The 20,952-nt window shown below is 38.7% G+C and overlaps 1 protein-coding gene across 9 annotated transcripts in view; it reads left to right on the top strand.

Moving 5' to 3' along the window:
* The window catches only part of GRIK1 (glutamate ionotropic receptor kainate type subunit 1), a 424,025-nt gene that overhangs the window by 311,264 nt on the left and 91,809 nt on the right, over nucleotides 1-20,952 (top strand). For all 9 annotated transcript variants that reach the window (XM_024120212.1, XM_024120215.1, XM_024120214.1 and 6 more), the window contains one exon: nucleotides 6,698-6,841. In XM_024120212.1, the coding sequence (XP_023975980.1) occupies nucleotides 6,698-6,841 (144 nt within the window). The remainder of the gene's footprint in view (nucleotides 1-6,697; nucleotides 6,842-20,952) is intronic.

Raw genomic sequence — 20,952 nt, 5'->3', positions numbered from 1 at the left:
TCTAGTAGAGGCAGCTAATTTGGGGATATAGAAACAGAGTCACAGAAAGGTTAAAGGACAAGTATAAGGGCATCCAATGGACTGATCATTGACTCAAGAGAGCACACCCCAAGTCCCCAAGCCCGGACCCAGTGCTAACAGGTCTTTGTTCTCAAATTGCCTCTGTACTCAAACTCTTTCTTCTCTACCTTAAAGTTAAAAAGTCCTTTGGTTTCAATTCCACCGGGCCTATATATCTCAGGTCCAGCATTCCATTCATTCTTGCATCTCCACGATTTGCTGCTTCCAGTGCCTAGAACCTTCCCTTATTCAGGTTTGCTCAAATGCTACCTCACCAGAGAGGCCTTCTATGAACCTGCTACCTAATATAGTAGTTCCCTTCCTGTTATTCCCCCTCCCCTAACCTGCTTTACCTTTCTCTGTAGCCCTTATGACAATATGTCATATTTATATTTGTTCATTGTCATCCCCTATAACAACATAAACTCCACGAAGCTGGAGATTTTGTCTTTTCGTGTTTTGCTCTATTCCCAACACTAGGAAAGGGCTGCACAAAGCAGATCTTCAATAAATATGTATTTAATAAAGGAATTAATGTACTAAATAAATATGAATTGAGGTCTACTAAGACTCAAGATATTAAATGAAAAATATTCATGTAGGCCTGAAATAATACTGCAAAAGTCCAAAGACAGTTTCTATAAATGAGAAATGGACATGATTAGTAAAGAGATTATTCTAAAGTAATAATACTATTTCAAAAATTAGCCATAGACTAACCACTATTAATATTTAAGTAATACCCTACTATAATAGAATTTCTTTCTCCTAAATCACACGCATTATCCCACCACTCTCCAAAGTGAATTTCCCTGTAGCCATTTATAGTCATATTTTTCTGCGTGCCACATACATACACAGATGTGCATATGAATATATAATATAGGAATTTCTCTAACCTATGTATTTTTACTTTTCACCTGCTTATCTATATTCCTCTTCAAAGCTTTAACTATTAAGAATTTCTTAGAACGTCATACACTAAAAATATCCTCAAAGAATATTATGTCAAAACACATCCAAATCTGAAAATAAGAAGTAGGCCATGTCTAATTCCAAAAATTTTGACTTCAGATTTAAGAAACATAAATTTAATTAGAGAAAAAATATTGACTTTAAAAAACGGTTAAAAATGAGTTAAGAAAACTGTTACTGAGTCAATAGAGTTCAAAAATAGTGAAACTCATTATTTGAAAACACCTTGAGATATTAAAAAAAGTGTTTTATCAACCAAAATGTTAATTAACTTACTTGAAGTTTAGAGTGATTTTGTAAAATCTACTTCATTCCTTTTCTCTTTGTTTAAATTTCTCTCAGCATTTGGCCTAATTTGATCTATTGGCTTTTGAGGATAGACTAGAGTAATGGAGTGGCCCATTCTCAGAAGGATTCTTCTCTGATTTTGAACCTAAAATTGTGTATGATTCAATAGTGCAGAGTCATGGAAACAGCAAAACATCGATGTCATCTGCCTTCCCAGTTCCTCAAATGCACTCACAATGAATAGTTAAGTCAGTACCCTTATCTTACATCTAAGTCTTTCCTATAATGATCCACAGAGAAGACCACTTTGAGTGTCCAACTTGAGTGTCCACCCTGAGTGTCCACTGTTACCCTTGTGATGAAAGACAATAGGCAGTGAGATTCAGTAGAAAAAGCAAGATCTTTCCAGATAAGGAAAACCTAGTTTTTAGTCTTTGCTATATCCCTGAATAACTAAATAACCTAAATTATTTAGCCTTTCTGAGCCTCCTAGCTCATCTGTAAATCTCTATAATAATACTTTACAGTGTTACTTTACAAATTAAATCAGGTAACATATATAAAGCCTTTAGGACATAGAATTGAATTTACTTGATGATACCTGCTGTTTTGTCGATTTGTAGTCAATCAAAGAAGAACAAAAGACATTCTGAAATACAGAGGCAGAATTCTTATTCTGTCTTATTGAAGCCAGAATCAATTTATTTACAAGAGACACATTCCTCAGTTTGCACGTATAGGCCAAGGTGGCTTATTCCCTGGGACATGTGTGACCTTGTATGACCAGTGGCATCACCCAGGTCTGTTTTCCAACTCCACATATAGTCCTCTTTCCCCTATTCCTGTCTTTCTCAAAAGCTGGCAAATACTCACTGAGGCTCACAATATGCCAACTTCAGGGCCAGTCCTCACTGGACATGTTGGAGCTGCAGTCCTAATTACTGAATTTCTAGATTGTGAGTACATGGTGATATCTTTGCTACCTTCCACAACCTGTTTCTAAACCCCAGCTCTCTCTTGAGTTGCTCTCCCCTACTTCCTGAGTGCTCAGCACCTCTCCTAGCACTTTCGTTCCCTCAGAAGCATTCACCCCCACCAGCTTTTGCTCCCTAGCAGGGCTCATGTAGGCAAAACACTAGTCCTCTCACCCTTATCAGAATCCTCATCACTTCAAGAGACATGTCTCAGAAAAGAGGGAAACCAGCTTATTCATACTAAGAGGTAAATTTCTGTTAGCTCTACGCTGTGGGTGAGATATTTGCATTGTAATAGAGGAAACTGTTAACACCATGAAAGAAAGGAAATTCAGGAAATGAGGGGGATGAGGTATTATTTGAAAGTATTTCCCTCCTAGAGAACTGACTTGTCTATCCATATCAGGTTAGTGAGAATGTTTCTAAATTTGGAGAGAAAATGGGAAACCTATACTTTTTCTCATTTGCTTTCCAAAGACTAGGTCTCCCTATCTCCTCTAGCTTTCTCCAACAACAGTTACATACCAGGCAGGCAGAAAAATGTGGAGACTCCATAGGGCCATATCATGTTTTTAGTCCTCATCCCTAAGGTGACGTAGCATCTCATTGTTTTGTATTGGGGTCTCCAAGGCCACATTCAGATTTAGTGATTTGCTAGGAGGACTCACAGAAATCAGAAAACGTGTTATACTCACAGTTACAGTTTATTACAGTAAAAGGATACAAATTAAAATCAACAAAGGAAAAAGTCACAAAGGACGAAGTCCAGAAGAAACCATGCATGAGCTTCTAGTAGTCCTCTCCCATGACAGTTGCATTGACAGTGCTTTATTCTCACAGCAAAGATGTGTGACAACATTATGAAGTGTTGCCCACAGGGAAGCTCATCTGAGCCTTGGCGTCCAGGGATTTCATGGGGGGGTCCGTCACATAGGCATAGAGCACCTACACAGTTGACTTTAGTTGGTCTCCAGCCACTCCAGAGGTCAAACTGATATGGCACTGTCCAGAGCCCCAAGTGAACAAAAACAGGCATTCACCATAAATCACACTATTAGCATAAACTATTTGCATTACCCAAGACCCCAGGGATACAAAGATACTCTGATCTGACAGGATATTCTAAGGAGGTAATCTCCCAGAAGCCAGTCAAAGGCTAGTCCTTTCTTCGGAATGTGCAGAGATTCAGCCTCCTGAGCCCTCTGAGTTAATCCTTTATTGCACATCATTGTAATAACCAAAACATTGTGCATTGGCAAGAAGCCCACTTTCAATATGCCAGTTTCATGATACACGTTGTTGCAAAAAGATTCTCTTACAGGCGTTGAGCACTGTGGTCTCTTCCAGGCTTTAGATGCAAATAAAATGTGAACACAAACATATTTGGAAGGATAACATTTGAAACACAAGCCAGTTTTTTTTTTAAATTTACCTAAAATGACTTGAGAGTTGCTGTTTGGTAAGCAGGCCTCCAGCATAAAACTGAAAAGGGGAGGAAATTCAGTGGTAGTTCATTTGTGCTATAAAATACTTAAATATCTCCTCAATTTAAGAAAACATTTTATGACAAGGGGAAGCATAGTTTAAGAATAAATGGTTTTCTTCCTTGAATTTGGAAAGCACTGACCAGGCCTATCGTTTTGAACCTTGTTATTACCTGGCCCGGTGTAGAGACAACCTTGACAAAGAAAGTTAAAATCCTAGTCTCTACGTTAAGTTTATGAAAAAGTTAGATCATTGGAATACCTCTCCTCACACTTCTCTATCAAATCAATCAGCCAGTTAGTGAATATATATACAAAAGTATTTCAAAAAGGCATATTGCACTGCTAAAAAGGTCCAGGTCCCTATAGCATAGTGGTTAAGGGCATGAGCTCTGAAATCTAAACTTTCATCCTGAGATGGAATCTTCCTTCCTTGCTTTACTGGCTACATAACTTTAGGCAAGTTATTAAAGTTGTTTCCTATATCTCCAAGCCTCAATTTCTCTGTCTGTAAAATGGGGACAATACCTACGTCAAAGGTTTAACTTCAGTAATTAAAGGAGATAACGTGTAAAATGCTTATAGTGCCTGGCATGTAGTTAATCATCAATGAATATTGACCACTGTTGACTTATTACTATAATCATTAAATCACCAGACAAATAGTTGGTTTAGAAACAGTTCAGCTTTGTGGTTGAGAGCATAAACTCTAACACCAACTTCCTGCATTTGAATCTTGGCTTTCCCACTACTAGTTTGGGGGCAACATTTAACCTTGTCAATTCTTCATCCATAAAGGAGTAGAAGTTATGGTGAAGATTAGATGTTTGCAAAATATTTGAAATAGCACCTGACATATGAGTGCTCAATAAATGCCAGCTATTATGATAGATTACATTTTTAACAGTCTCATTCTGTCAATAGATTAGCCTTAGACTAGTCACTTAATTTCCCTGAACTTCAGTTTTCTGATCTATAAAATGGATTATATCAGTCTTGAACTGAAATGATCAGAATATTTTTTAAGCTTTAACAATTATCACCATCACTTCTATATATTACTCATATTAAGTATGAGTGAAGCAATTAATATTAGAAATACATCATAAAACCTTGGGATTATACGGTTCTCACAAAAGTGTATTTTATTATAAGCATGAAATAACATTAATTCCTTCAGCAAACATTTATTAAACGACTTTTATGTGCCAAGAACTGTGCTAGCCACTAAAAAATGAAGTTGAGCACTTTTATCAAGAAAGAGATGTACGGGTTTCCCTGGTGGCGCAGTGGTTGAGAGTCCGCCTGCCGATGCAGGAGACACGGGTTCGTGCCCCGGTCCGGGAGGATCCCACATGCCGCGGAGCGGCTGGGCCCGTGAGCCACAGCCGCTGAGCCTGCGCGTCCGGAGCCTGTGCTCCGCCATGGGAGAGGCCACAGCAGTGAGAGGCCCGCGTACCGCAAAAAAAAAAAAAAGAAAGAGATGTAAAAACAATAACTATAAATATACTATATGGAAAATGCAGTGATAGAGATTGCACAGGATAATAAGTATTCAAAGTAGAGATATTCCCTGGACTCAAAGATTAATAGAATGCAAGATGTAGTTCCCCTTATTTTCTCTTTCTATCTCCATCAAGACACGTTCAATAAATGATGAATAAATATATGTTGAATAAATCAACTGATTTCGGAAAACCGCATGATAGCCTTCATTATAAGACCTAGATTCTTGGTTTAACTACCCAATTACTGGCTATATGTATGACCCTACACAAATCAATATACTGTCTTGAGGTCAATTTCCTACATAAGAAATAGTTTAATCCATCTATTCTGCTTATTTGGCGGGGTTGTTGAGAATTTCAAATGAGCTAATATATTTGAAGTTGCTATGAAAATCCTCAAGTAAAATATGAAGGTATTATAAGATTTTATCCATAAAGAAAATCACAGGGCAGTATATTTTATAAAATGCTGAGAGTATTATGTGAAATTTTGCAAATCAGAGAAATTTTATGAGGAGTTGAAGAATATGTCCAGCTCCCCAAAGGAATGACTACTTATAATATCTATGAGGAAAGTAAGTGCTAACAAGAATACATATTCTCTGAGGAAGTTACACATATCTGTTCTTCAGAAGGTCTCTTCAAATCTGCCATTGAATTTCACTCTATGACTACAACCTTCTTTTTTTTTTTTTTTTTTTTTTGTGGTACGCGGGCCTCTCACTGTTGTGGCCTCTCCTGTTGCGGAGCACAGGCTCCGGACGCGCAGGCTCAGCTGCCATGGCCCACGGGCCCAGCCGCTCCGCGGCATGTGGGATCCTCCCGGACCGGGGCACGAACCCGTGTCTCCTGCATCGGCAGGCGGACTCTCAACCACTGCGCCACCAGGGAAGCCCCTACAACCTTCTTGACTCTGGTAAATGGAAGTGTCCTAACATGAGTATCCTTATCTGAAAATCACATGTTAATTTTACTCACAGCACTTTCTTTCTACCAAATATAAACAAGTAATAGACTGATAGATAGGTAAATACTGAGAAACAGAATGCAATATTGAAATATTGAGCCTCTAACTCAATGTAGTTGATCTTAACACTGGGCTTAACATAAGACACTCCAAAAATATTTGTTCCCTGAGTCAAGTCTTTTGTGGCTGATCCAAGTTCCGTTTCTTTTTTCTTTTTAAGAACTTAAAACAAAGCAGAGCCATGACTACAATTTTCTCTGGCATATGAGGTATTATTTTAGAGAAAAAGAGCTATTGGAGAATGAAAGGTGTTCAGCTGGAGAATAAATGGCTATTGAGATCAGAAAAATAGAAGACAAGGAAGCAGGCAGAGTGATTACGCAGGTAAAGGAAACTAAGCAAAGGTGGAATTGAAGATGTGGTGTGTGTTTTCCTCCACAGACTGAAGCGGCTCTGATGTATGATGCTGTGTACGTGGTGGCCATTGCCTCCCACCGGGCTTCCCAGCTGACTGTCACCTCCCTACAGTGCCATCGACACAAGCCATGGCGCCTTGGACCCAGATTTATGAACCTGATCAAAGAGGCAAGTGATGCTTGTTCACAGTTCAGTTCTTCCTTTGGCTTAGCGCTGCTGGACTTGTTCATGTGGTGAGGTCCTTCCCATTTGGCTCTGTTGGCATGATGTCTATAATAGATGAGAAGGCATCATCAACCAGTCTGCTGGGAATTCACTGTTAAAAGTTTGTCTAGAAGGACTGTCAGGAGCTTTCCAGTGTGATGCTGAGAAGCTTTAAAAAGCTACCAGATCATAACATTCACCATCCTTCATTTCAGCTATAACCCCAGCTGCTGCTGGCCCTCCACACATGTTCAAAATAGCTCACAGGTGCTTATTCTATGGCCTGTTGAGTCAAGGGGTAGGTTGGTCCTTCTATGAAGAGTACCAGAGATAATTCCCGTGTTGTCAGCCTCTAGTGCCTCTAGTCCCAGTGGTTTCCTAAGTCTTGGGTTCTACAGGACTGAACAGAAGGACCTCTTTGTTCTAACAATATACTGATTATTTCACCATTTGTCAGCTAACTGGAAAAGTCTGGTACCTTTCAAAACCTACCACATGTACTAAAGGATTTTCAAGAGTACAGTGTTTGGGAAAGAAAAGAGTTCTCACTGCTATTTCAAGGCAATAGCCCCGAAATCTTGGGCACCCATTACTTTTCTCTAAGGCAAGTTGACTTCCCTTCACCAGACCCTGTTCTAAGATCCTGAGATGCCTTATAGATATGTATTCTTGGATTATCTTTGACCCCAACACACATTTCAGAGTGTGTCTGGACTTGACGAGATGAAATAAGGTACTTGGGGGCAGCCGGGCCTGACTGAGGATGCACCATACGCTGTGATGCTGTTCTAATGTTTTCTCTATGGGATGCAGAGATTTACCTCTCAAGTGAAGAGTATAGGATGGGGTGAGACAAAGCCATAAAAGAGAAGAGTGGCAGGAAACATAGTGCAAGAGAAGAATGCCCAGCCAAGGGCAAGGGAGAAATCTAAAGAAAGATACCTACTTAGGTCTTTATCTCTGCTAGTCTCTTCAGCACCTACAGACCCCTCTTCAGGTTCTTCAATCTACTTCCTCACTGAAGGCTGACTCTGTTCGTAAGGGTCAGGACCAGAGAGACAGGCGGTATGAAGGTTAATACCACACAGGCTCCAAACCAAGGTTATTTACAAGGCTGGGACTGAAGTATGGCTAACAGCAAAGAAGTGCCTTGGGTCCACAATATAAGGAGGCACTTACTCTCAAGCTTGAACCCTGCACTTACAAGAGACTGAGAGAGAGTCCTTCCTTAAATTTTGTGCCCTGGGTCCCTCTCTTACCTCACCCTATTCCTGGCATGGTTATTTGGGTTTAAATTCCAGCTCCACCAACACTTATGAGCAATGTAACCTGGGTAAGTTACTTAAACTCCTTGTGTCTCAGTTTTCTCACCTGTAAAATGGGAATAACATCTTCTATCTCACAGCATTATTGTGAGGATAAAGAGTAAAGTTAATACTTGTGAAGAACAGTACAGCAACATAGTAAGAATCTGAAACATTAGCTATTCTCTTACCATTGGAATGGACCACTCATAACAGCCCTTGTTCAGTTCTGCTGAGGATGATGCCAGGAATTTAAAACTGGCAACAGAAACAACAACAGAGAAATCATAAATAGGCATAAAATGACCCGTTCTGACAGCTACATACATCTGACATACTGTGCCTAATAGGAAAACATCACACAGCCTCTCCTCTCCCTGCAGCAATCATGGTTATGTCCTGAATCACCATCCTGATCACCTTGATCTTTAACCAGAAAACAGCTGGTTTCCTTTTTTCTCATACCCGTGCAAGGAGAGGCATGAGACGACATGATAGCTTGGGATCAAACACTCTGGAACACCCTAAGCACCTTTTTTCTTGTACTTAAGTTGCATAAGAAGGTGAAATTACCAAGTAATCTTTAGATATGTTTAAAGAAATAATGAGCTCTAAGATGAGGGACCACATTGAAAGCAAGAAAGCATTTTACATTCAGTTACTCCAAAGAACGAATTCCCCATTCTCAGGCTCCACAGCTGGGGGTAGAAGCATTAGAAACCTTGTGTTCATCTTTTCTTTTGTCTCCTGAGTCACAATGCCTTATACTGCCTTTGGCAGGGTGTAGGCATCTGCAGAGAAAATGGGAAAGCGGGTTAACCAGGAGTAATGCCCCAGCCTGTTGAAAGACTGGCACTGAGGGAATTCTGAGACAAACTAAAACATGCAGAAGTGAGAAAATGCAGGTATTTCTTTCAGTGAGTACCTAATACAACAAAACTTTGCAGCTATCAGGTTTTATTAAGAAACATGAAATAAAGCACTTGGTCCGAAAACTTCCCCTGGTCCTTTCTTTTAGTAACTATCATTTTCTAAATGATTTCCAAAACTATGATCAGAAATAACGTAAAGAAGCAAGTCAGCAGATTGAATTTATGGGGTGAAGATCAAATTCGTCACAGGAGGTAAACTTCCCGAGCAGAGAGGTATTTGTGTGTGCACTAACTCCTGATAATTCCACACATCATTTAGAATCAGTAAGCCTTTTAGACAGATCTCTCAGGCCATCTGAGTGTTTTTCAGTGTTTTTAGGCTGACCAGAAAGAGAGAAAGAATTAAAGAATATTTCAAACATGATAGGGTGTGTTATAGTGTTATCTCTCTGGGCATTTGCTAAGCCCAGAGAATACATATTAAGAAATTATAAATTCCCATTCAACAAGCATTACTGGGACTCCATTATATAAGTAATATTAACTTGGTGCCATAGGGGATATTTCCCCAAAATTATAAGATGTGGTTTCTACTGTCTACTAATATAAATTCTACATAGTCTGGGAAATGATAGCTGAATGTGGGGTGAAGAAGCTGAAACACTTCCTGTTTGTGGCCAGAGTTACTCTGGACCCAGAATAAGTTCCGGCTGGCCATGGGGAAATCAATGGGAATAGCTGGAGAAGGAGCAAGCACATCAAAGCATCTGGGAAGAAGAGAGTCTGAAATCACAGGTGCTGAGAAGAGCAGTAAACGGTGGGTACGGCAAAATGAATCAGATTTTAGGTTCAATCAGGGTTTCTTAACTATTTTCTGGGTTACAGACCCTATATTAAAACTGATTTAAACCATGTATCTGTTATTCCCACACAAAGATTTTTTTTACAATCTCCGGGGCCTAACAAACATGCTGGTCTCCTTGAAACTCATGTTATATACACACAATGGAATATTACTCAGCCATATAAAAGAATGAAATAATGCCATTTGTAGCAACTTGGATGGATCTAGAGGTTATCATACTAAGTCAGAAAGAGAAAGACATATACTGTCTGATATCACTTATATGTGGAATCTAAAATACAACACAAATGAACATATCTATGAAACAGAAACAGACTGACAAATACAGAGAACAGACTTGTGGTTGCCAAGGGGGAGAAGAGTGGGAGAGTGAAGGATCAGAAGTTTGGGATTAGCAGATGCAAACTATTACATATAAGATGGAAAAGCACCAAGGTCCTACTGTATAGCAACAGGGAATTATATTCAATATCCTGTGATAAACCATAATGGAAAAGAATATGAAAAAGAATATATATATTTGTATAACTGAATAACTTTGCTGTACAACAGAAATTAACACAACATTGTAAGTCAACTATACTTCAATGAAATGAAAAAAAAAGTGTCTGAACTGAGTATTTAAGGCAGAGTTTGGTTGAAAGCATGTTCCAGTATGGTGACCAGCAAAAATATAAATGAAACATAAGGAGTTCTGATGGGCTCAGATGGAGTGGCCCATGTGGAAGTGGCGAGAAATGAGTTTACATAAATATGGAAAGACAACTGGTTTCCACCTGAGAAATTCTGCTGAGAATTTCTAATTTTATTGATGACTGATAAAGAAGTCATAGTTCTTTAGGCAGAAACAAAATGATATTTTAGACAGTTTATATTGGTAGCTATGTGTAAGTTTGATTGAAACAGAAAAACCTACATGATTATTGAGGAATTGTGGACATCTTGGTTCAGAAGTAATCATCACTCATAAAGAGCTAAAAGGGAAAAAAATGTTCAAGAGAAATAAACAAATGTTTCTTGAATTAGCCCTAATTTCTCTCCAAAATTTAGACCAAAATGAATTTAGGTCTAAATTCATTCAGTTACTTCCCTGTTGGAAAAATCCATCTGGATGTCCTGCTACCAACCACATATCAACAAATTCCCAAATAGAACCCATCAGTTTTATCTATTAAAATTATTGTCACTACTGTAGGCCCAATGTCAATGAATGATGATGTCACCAGTATATCAAACAAACACAACTAGTGGGACAACAAACTCAGTTTGATTTATTCCTACTGTACATTTAAAATTATTTAGTGAAAATTGCATAGAGACTATAATTTTTTGTTTACTAAGGTAATGGCAGTCCTAGAGTTCTTTAAGTTGAACTTCAACTTATGAATTAGACTATCTAGTCTAAGACATTAATCAAAAGTGCAACTTGATATAACATCAAATTTCTCCTCTCCCTGAGCTCTGCTGGAAGACTCTAGGGAAATGGAGGAATGGTGGGCTCTCCTCTTTCTCCTTTCCTTGCTGACTTCTTCACCACACCCTTAGCTGCTGGACCTCCTACCAGGCTCAAAAAGTGTTAGGACAATGGTCCCCAAACTTTTTGGCACCAGGGACCGGTTTGGAAGACAATTTTTCCACGGGCAGTGGCGGGGGGGTGGGGCGGGGATGGTTCAGGCAGTAATGCCAGCGATGGGGAGCGGCAGGTGAAGCTTCAATCAGTCACCCTCCACTCACCTCCTGCTGTGCGGCCAGGTTCCTAACAGGCCACGGACCTGTCTGCAGCCTGGGGGTTAAGGACCCCTGTGTTAGGACACTTCCTGCTTGCCTGGGATGCTCAGTACTCTCTAAGCTTAGCAGGAAATTCCTACATTAAGCTGGTGCCCCCGTAAGCCTGGTAGATTTTTAAAGCTTAGAGTTCCTATTGGGCAGGCTCTCCTGATGTTTCTTTGACTCAGACCAGTGGATCCCTGTTTCAGATGGAAGAGTATGGAGAGTTCTCAGCCCCTTGAAATCCAGTAGTACACCTCTTGCTCTTTCTGCTGAAGTCTCCTCACACTTCTAGACAGTCCTATTGACTATAACCCAAGACTATCCCACCCATGTACCATGGATACAAATCTGGTCCACAGGAAATACCTACTCATTCCTTCCTTGGTAATTCAGGGAATCCCTCTAATTGCAATGCAGCAGACTTCTGCTTGGCCCATCATTTCAACTGGTCAACTCTATGTAGACTTCTTTTTTCACTTGGGAGTCACAGCATAGTCCACCTCCACTTTCTCATGTTTGAGTCAGCCATTGGTCTTCTGCATCTCCAACTGTAGCCAACCTATTTCAGATTTCTCCAAATGGCCCCCTGGAAGCTCCATTCACCAGGAATTGAATGAGAAAACAGTATCCTAAAGGCAGAGGGGTGTGAACTCATAGAGAGGCAACAGCTCTGTCAGAGAAATCTCTTCAGCAACCACCTCTACCACACATGTGACCCTTTGTATAAATCCTTGATCTAGAACAATCTCTGAGGGGACTTCCTCTGTACGTATGTATAGGAAACTTGGGAGTGTCCAACTACCCACTCTAGTATCCTGATATCCATCATCTGGGCACCTGACTTGACACATCACAGTAAGATAGGACATATCACTCAAACCAGACCTCTACAAGTTTGTCTAAATTTCTTCATCCAACTCGGCACACTCATTGCCTTAAGTCCCATCAGACTTTCTATCCTAAATATTCTTTAACAAACTTCCTTGCCCACTGCCCTCATCATTTCTTCCCTGGACCATTAAAATAGCCTCTAACTAGGCCCCATATCTTGACTGTCAGCCCTTCTACAACCGTCATCACCATACAAGCAAAGTGATGTACAAGAGCGCATAGTAGGTATTCTACCCTCTAGAAACACGAACTTGCTTATAGTTTCCTGCATTCACCATGCTTTTCTCATACTGTAAAACAGGTGAGTTTCTCTTTTCCTGGCAAAACTGACCTCACAACACCACTTTTGTCATACTCATTTCAGTCTGAAAAGCACTGCCTCCCATTTTTCATGTGGCTAACTCTCTCTCAGAGTTAATTCTCCTAGTCCAATAAGCCTCTCTCTAACCTTTTTTTGGGGATGGATTCTCCACTGGACTTCATAGCTCCTGTACATCTCTATGTTCGCATTTTACATGCTTCATTCAGACACTGTAAGATCTTTCCCTTGGACAAGGACAAAGTCAATTTATCTTTGTGTCCTCACGTCGCTGTGCGGTACATGGCAGGCATTTAAAAGATGCTTGTTGAACTGAACCCAGGAAGCTAAAATCTACCAAACTTTTATTAAATTTCACTGAGCTGATACTTGATTTTAAACCATGTAAATAGTTCCTAATTGATCTGGTCCAAAATAAATTTCCTACATAAGATTGAAACATTATTTACAAATGCCGAAGTATATGGTATATCACTGAGAACTATATAAAATATGGACAGCTTTCTGCCATTGTTTGGTTATGAAAATGTAATTTATTGATTTATTTTGATGGAATGAAGATCAGAAATTTGAATACATAAACAAAATATTCAAATTCAAGCTTTTAAAAATCAAAGAGTAAAAGTTAAAATTCTCCACTGAGGCACCTATATTTGCTTTGATATTTATTTGGACTTTTACTTAGTATGTTAGTATTGAGTGGATTTTGTTGTTGGTGGTTTTTTTTTTAATGGAATCCAGGTGAAAATTACAGAATTTTTAAAAAAGTCCCTAGAGAAACATAAGCTTTGACATGATTTTATCCTACTGTGGCTCCAGTAAGTAACACTTCCCGTTACGCATACCATTTGATTTTGATTGCCAGGACAGGCTGTCCTTTGGATTAATTAGATAACATTGGATCTGGCAGCAAACTCAGTCAAATTTCCACTCTTCAGAAAAATTTCCATTTGTATTTTTCATTCCACACCTATTGAAAATTACCTGCATTCTGACTCCTAGCTTGCGCTGTGTACGTGAAACCCATTCATCCCAGCATTCTCTCATATTTAGGACATTTAGACCTAAAGGAAGAGAGAATTCTTCAGGTCCTTGCTTCAGTTCCCTGTACAACTCTGGACAAAGAAATGACATCCGGGGCTCCCGTGGTGGTGCAATGGTTGAGAGTCCGCCTGCCGATGCAGGGGACAAGGGTTCGTGCCCCGGTCCGGGAAGATCCCACATGCCGCGGAGCGGCTTGGACCGTGAGCCATGGCCGCTGAGCCTGCATGTCCGGAGCCTGTGCTCCACAATGGGAGAGGCCACAGCAGTAAGAGGCCCGCGTACCACAAAAAAAAAAAAAAAAAAAAAAAAAAGAAGTGACATCCGTTCCTAAATGTTCGAAGTTTACAATTTTAACCAATTATATGCATTGTCTCATTTATAACGAAGGTGCTAAGATACCTGCCTCTGAAATATTCAGTCAGTGGCTAGGTGAAAAATCACCTGTCAGAAATGTTGAAAGGGGATGTCAGCATAAAATGGGAGGTCTGCCACGTTCTCCGTAGTTTACATGATTCTAAATAACATTTTTATTTATGAGATAGCATTCAAAGACTCATATCAGTTATCATCTTCCTTCCATTCAGCTACTAATGTCCTGGCTCTGCAAGGTTGATTGAAGAATTTGCTTTCTATACTACAGTCTGTTACATAGGTGTGTACATGTGAATATGTGCACATGCACATATGTGTTTATTTAAATGAATGCCATTTTATAGATACATATGCACATATGTATACATATATGTATATGTGTGTGCACATACATATATGTGCATGTATACACACATTCATATACACATGTGTGTATATGCATATACATATATATGCATGTATACATATACACACACAGAGATATGGGGATGTGTGGGTGTGTACATGTTTGTATGGATATATATAAATTTTATGTGTGTGTGCATATATATTTCATTCAGCAATTTTCTTTTCCAGTCAACCTTACTTAAGTTTGGGAATATATCTAAGTTGATGCATATTTATTATTTATCCAGTTCATTCATTTTTGTTGAAATCTAGTATTCCATCATTCATTCATTCAGCAAATATCTCCTAAATACTCAATATGTTACATCCACTATTCTAGACACCAAGAATGCAATGGTAAGCATAACAAAGCCCTTGCTCTCATGAAACTGATACTCTAGTGGGGGAATCAGACATATATAAAAGGCAATATTGTACTTCAGATGATGACAAGGATTATCAGAAAAGCAAAGCTCAGGAGAGGTAAGCTGTGCAAGAGGAGTCTTGAAGACAGAAATGGGCATTACTGTATTACATAGGGTAGTTAGAAAGCACTTCACAAAAAATGTGAAACTTGAGTAAAGTCCTAAAAGAAAAGAGGGAGCAGGACATGTAAATATTAAGAGTGTAAAGGATCCAAGCAGAGGAACAACTCATGCATTAAATATACTTCAGGGTACTTATCCATTTCCCTATGAATGGATATTTTGGCTGCCTGCTTTTCTTTTACACATCCAAACAATGCTGTGATGAACATATAAGTAATAGCCTCTATGCACAAATGCAAGATTTGCTCTAGAGCAGCACTGTCCAGTAGAAATATTATGTGAGTCACATAGATTTTCTAGTAACTACATTAAAAACTTAAAATAAACAGGTACAATTAATTTTAATAATGCATTTTATCTAACCCAATATATCCAAAATATTATTACTTCAACATGTAATCAGTATAAAAAATACTATTTTACTTTTTTTCATAAGTCTTTTAAATTCAGTTTGCATTTTAAACATATCCTCAGTTTATACTAGCCACAGTTCAAGTCCTCAATAAACTTGGTGACTAAATAAATAAATGTTTACATAATACAATATTCCACCCAATCAGGCTAACTAGGGAAAGATGTGAATTCAACCCATGTGGAATCCACATTTTTGTCTTCATAGACAAAGAACATATTGATTAGCTATAATAAGTATATACCCAACAAAGACAAAATTTGATTGACGTGACCAAAGTAATATAAGTAATTCAAGACAGAATGATTTGATTTCCAGATTAAATTGATCACATAATCTAGATAATTAGACAAGCACCTTATTCCCACCCACTTCACACCCCCTGGGTCTCAGATTTGTATTCCTGCCCATTTAGCTGATTTGCAAGTACAGAAGCCAATTCATTCTATTTTGGAAAACATGCCATCACACAAGCCAGTGCCGAAGGAAACTAGTTTATGAAAAAAGAGAAGGAAGGTGCACATTCTAAGATAAATCCTTAGGAAATAAAAAAAGTTAACCCAGAGTTCATGGCAAAGATATAAAGTCAGCAGATTTAAAGTTGGAAATCAAATATTGGCAAGAAAAGCCACTATATTTTTAAATTATGCAGTGATCCATGCAAGCTGTTATTGCAAGATAATGGGTTATAAACAATACACATAATAGTTAAAATAATTATATATTGAACAGATGAGAATATGATAAATGCATCATTTCAGTTCCTGAAATAGCTGACATCCAAAGAAGTTATGTGGTCTAAAGATTAAGTTTATCATTTCTTCCTTTGCTTCATGTTTATTTTCATTACCATTATTATGTATACTTCAGATTTTGTTTTAAATAACTTTTCTGAGAACTGGCTTAAAATTGTGGATGATGGGACAGAGATCACATTGCTTAGATGGAGGGTGAATTTCAGATATTTGTCATTGTATTATACTCCAGGGACCTGAGTAAGACAATAATTGTACAGTTAGTCCATCAGGGCTACGTTTATACAATGGATATAGAGTGGGCCTCCTTTAATTAAAAACTAATGAAATAACAACACAATGAATCACATTTGTTAACTTTTCTATTCAGGAAACAGAGTCAGGTGCAGACAAATTTTTGAAACACATAAAGTCTTTTCTCTATTCTCTTTTCTCTGCACCATCTCCCCCAAGATAACTTTATCTCTTGATCTTACTCTTAGTAATTTCATGATAAAGTGTTAGCAAAATGAAGGTTTGCTAAATGAATGAATGACTGTATTAATTATGGAGTCAGTAAATGCTTAAAAGTGTCATTCCCTTCATGTCATTCCCTTCAGGCCAATTCCTAAACTTGGAAAGCCTTCAAAACTCAAAGAAAAATCTCCTTAGAATTGGATTGCTGTATAAGAGCTGCTTTTGGGGGTGCAAGTAAACTAAATCTGACTGCCCCTCCAGTCCCACCACCATAGGCACCATGGCCTTTAGAAGGTCACATGATTTCACTTCTTTGACCTGCAGGTTGTACAGTCTGCTTGTCCAGATCTTTCTAGAAGAAGAAGAAAGGGGACAGGAAGTTGGGGTGGGGCATGAAGATATGTTTCTCCTCATCGTAATCCTGTAGCTCCTCCTAGGTCTCACAGCCAGTAGGAAGAAAATCCTAATTCCCAGTCTTGCTACATTCCCACTGCATTTCTCCTACTACTAGAAAGTGTATAACTTTTGGAAGTGCTACTTTATTCAACCATACTTTCTACATATATTTTGGATATCTATCAAATGCAGGTGTTGGACTTCAAAGATGAGTAAACCATTTCCTGCCATCAAGGAATTAACAATCAACTGGAGAAGAGATAGTTAACACAAATAGTTAACATAAAATACAATTATTATGTATAAATACCTAAGAAATACACAGTTGACAAAATACAAATAGTTAACAGTTAACATAATACAGGACCTAATAAAGTATACCAGAGAAGTATCCTTCTACAAGAACAGAGACCATAACCATATTTTTCTCTCTTAAAAGATTTGCATCCCCTAACTCCAAATTTTTCACTATTCCAATTTGAACAGCAGCATATTTTAGAATAACCCGCCTAATGACTGCAACCTTCTGAAATGTGACTGGGTAGCCATTTCAATATGCAGCGTTTGTTTGCAAATACTGCATTGCTAACGGAACCCATTCTTCAGGTACTCAAGGCAAAAAGGCAGACTCCTTGCCAAAGGTTAACACTGAAAATGTGCTGAGTGATTCATTTAGTATAATTTATTGATTGTTTTTCAGAATTCCCAGACTAGAAATAGTGTGCTCAACAATGCATAAAAAAATTGATGGTGCTAAACATTGATATCAATCAATAAAATTATGAACAGGGTATATGAATCAATTAATGAAAGCTAGAGAGAGGATTGTCAAACACTACCCTACTAATAAAAATCCTACTGGACTTACAAATAAAAAGAGAGGTAATGCTTTCCAGTTGTACTCAGGTCTGCCGAGTACTGACACCTACAACTCAGTAATCAGTCTAAAGCAGCTATAGTTTAAAGCGAAGTTTCCAACAATAAAATTTAAATTCCGATTTTTTTTAACACAGATAATCAGTCAGCAGCACTATTTTCCTTTATTAGATTTGTGTGTTTGACTCAGCAAGTCAATTGCTTTCCATGACTTTGAAGCAGAATAACCCATTTAAAGAAAGAAAGATTAATAATGTGCATTGTTATATATGTATAACAACTCTCCATTTACTGTTTATCATAATGTGTTAAGGCGCTGTGTTTCTAATATATGTACACACACACACACACACACACACACACACACACACACACACACACACACACACACACACACACACACACACACACACACACACACACACACAAACACACACACCAGTACACGTGAGTCTTGGAATTCAAGAAAAAAATCCAGCGTCAACTTAGCCCTATCATTGACGATCTATGTAACTTTGAGTAAATCACATCAACACTTCGTCTCCATGAGTTCAAAATTCTATTAATATGCCTTTTAAATGTCCTAAAAAGTGGGAGATTGATCAACTACTTTTCCACCTGAATAGTTTCACCAACTCCCTGAGTACCTTCCTCTGTGCCTCATGTCAGACAACCCAGGAACATTGTACAGAGAGAAAAACTCACAACCTGTGGGCAGCCCACTGGAATAAAGTCTACATAAAGTTGGTGGTCAGATTTATCCTGGAGTATTTACCTGTTCAGTTATAAGAACTGACCTATTAACTCAGCTCACAGTTTAGAGTACTAGAATATAAAGTTTCTCTTCTCTATTAACTAAATGGTTTCAAGTGCTTGTCTTGTGGGGAATGCAAAGATCACTGTGGTCCCTGCCGGCGAGGTGGAGGACAGCCTTGAATGTTTCACAAGGGCCTAGGACAGTGGCAAGGTGAAGATACCTTTGAGGATTGAAAGCCAATTGCACTGGGAGCCCTTTGTCCACCCAGATTGGATTAAATTGAAGTTATCAGGAGCAAAAATAAAATAAAATAAAATCACAGACATGCAATAGGAAGGAAATATGAAGAAAGAAGAAGAGATCTTGCATCAGTGGTGACTGGTAGGTGCATCCAGATGAACCAGGGGTCTTTTTGGTGACCACTAGTAGAGAATCCTCTTCACTTAACTGCCCACCCAAAGTGCAGGAGGGATGTAGGGTTAATCCTTCCAGGTACCAAAGGCTGACTGTTCTAAGAAATCTCACGCACTGCTCAGAAAAAGGAAACTAACGCCAAAGCCTACTGTTGGGTCAAGGTGCAGACCTTTTTCAGTTACTCTCAAGTCAAGTGTTAGAGAGTGTTCAGAAGCTTAACAGGAAAATAATAATTATTGGACAAGAATGAATAGGAACATACATGGTTTAAATGGTTTATATCTATTTGCTCACTTGATCCTCACAACAGCCCTATGAGTGTTATTTTCATTTTACATAAGGAAACAAGAGACTTAGCAAGGTTGGATAATTGTCCAAAGGTTCCAAGCTAGATCATGATCCATCCAGGTAGAACATGAGCAGGCCAATGGTCTCAATCTCTGTACTACACTGCCTCTGTAATCTAAGATTTCAGAATTTTGACATGGCTAGATAGAGCCTTAATCTCTACCCAGTGGTATCCAAGTAGCATTCCCTCAAAGCCTTGACTATACTTTATTCATATCTGTGCTTTTGTTTATTTTAAAATATATCTGATAATCCTGTGAAATTCAAAGCATTCAGCAAAGTTCCTCAGAATCCTCTGTGGCACAGCTGTGCTTCTACCCCATGAGTGCCTGAAAAGGCACAGATGCCAATGGTCCAGAGCTTTGCTCTGCCCTGAATGATAAAATGATCAGGGGTTTTACTGCATCTGGCTCTCTTTCATCAGTGAGGATTCAGACATCTTCGATGCAAAATATGACCGTGTCCATTACAATTCCTATTACTCTCATTTACACTTACAGAATACTAAAAAAAAAAAAAAAAAATTGGAAAGCCTTAGACTGAAAATATAGTAACCCATAACTTCTCTGACAGTTCAGTGATTCAGCAACTTCACCTCTGGCAGAATTACTTTATACTCCCTAACTGGCAGTATAGAATGGTAGGATGTTCAATTCCCTCATACTGAAGTTGGGGAGATTGAGCTAGAGGGGTAGGCACAGCAGTCTCGGAGCACCAAAAACAGATCAGCAAGAACATTTTGGGTGCTCATACACTGGTTCTGTGTTCTTTCTTGGATACCATTCTAATACACTGGGTCTTCTTCTCAGCTAAGTGCTGTCTTTGGAGCCAGAAAGTATGGTTCTGAATCCTCACACCCTCATCTCATAAGACAAGGCTAATGATTCTTACACAGTTGCAAGAATGAAAGGAAATAGCATTTGTGAAAGTGTCTAGTACATTTGACAAGAGATGGAGAGAGTGTTTCCCAAAGATGAGATATTTTATAGCATTGTCTGTACGCTGATTGGAAAGACCCAGTCAGAGAGGGACAAGTTGCTAATGAAAGAGAGAGAGAAACTGCTGGAACAATGTCATTGTGTAGGTGAGAGGGGAGAGAGTCTGGTGCACACATGCATATGAACACGGACTGTTCATTTCTAGTAACAGGAGGGAAAGCAGAGAATAAAAGCATAGATGCTGGGACATAGCGGTGAAACTTAGTGCTTCTGCTTCCTCAGTAAGACAGAGAGCAAGATCATCAATGAGACTGAGGGTGAACAGTTAGGATTTCTTACAGCAATGAAAGA

The sequence above is a fragment of the Physeter macrocephalus genome, chromosome 8 (assembly GCF_002837175.3).
Source record: "Physeter macrocephalus isolate SW-GA chromosome 8, ASM283717v5, whole genome shotgun sequence".
NCBI lineage: Eukaryota > Metazoa > Chordata > Mammalia > Artiodactyla > Physeteridae > Physeter > Physeter macrocephalus.
Note: the sequence above shows the minus strand (reverse complement) of the source record. Positions and strands in the feature narration are given on the sequence as shown.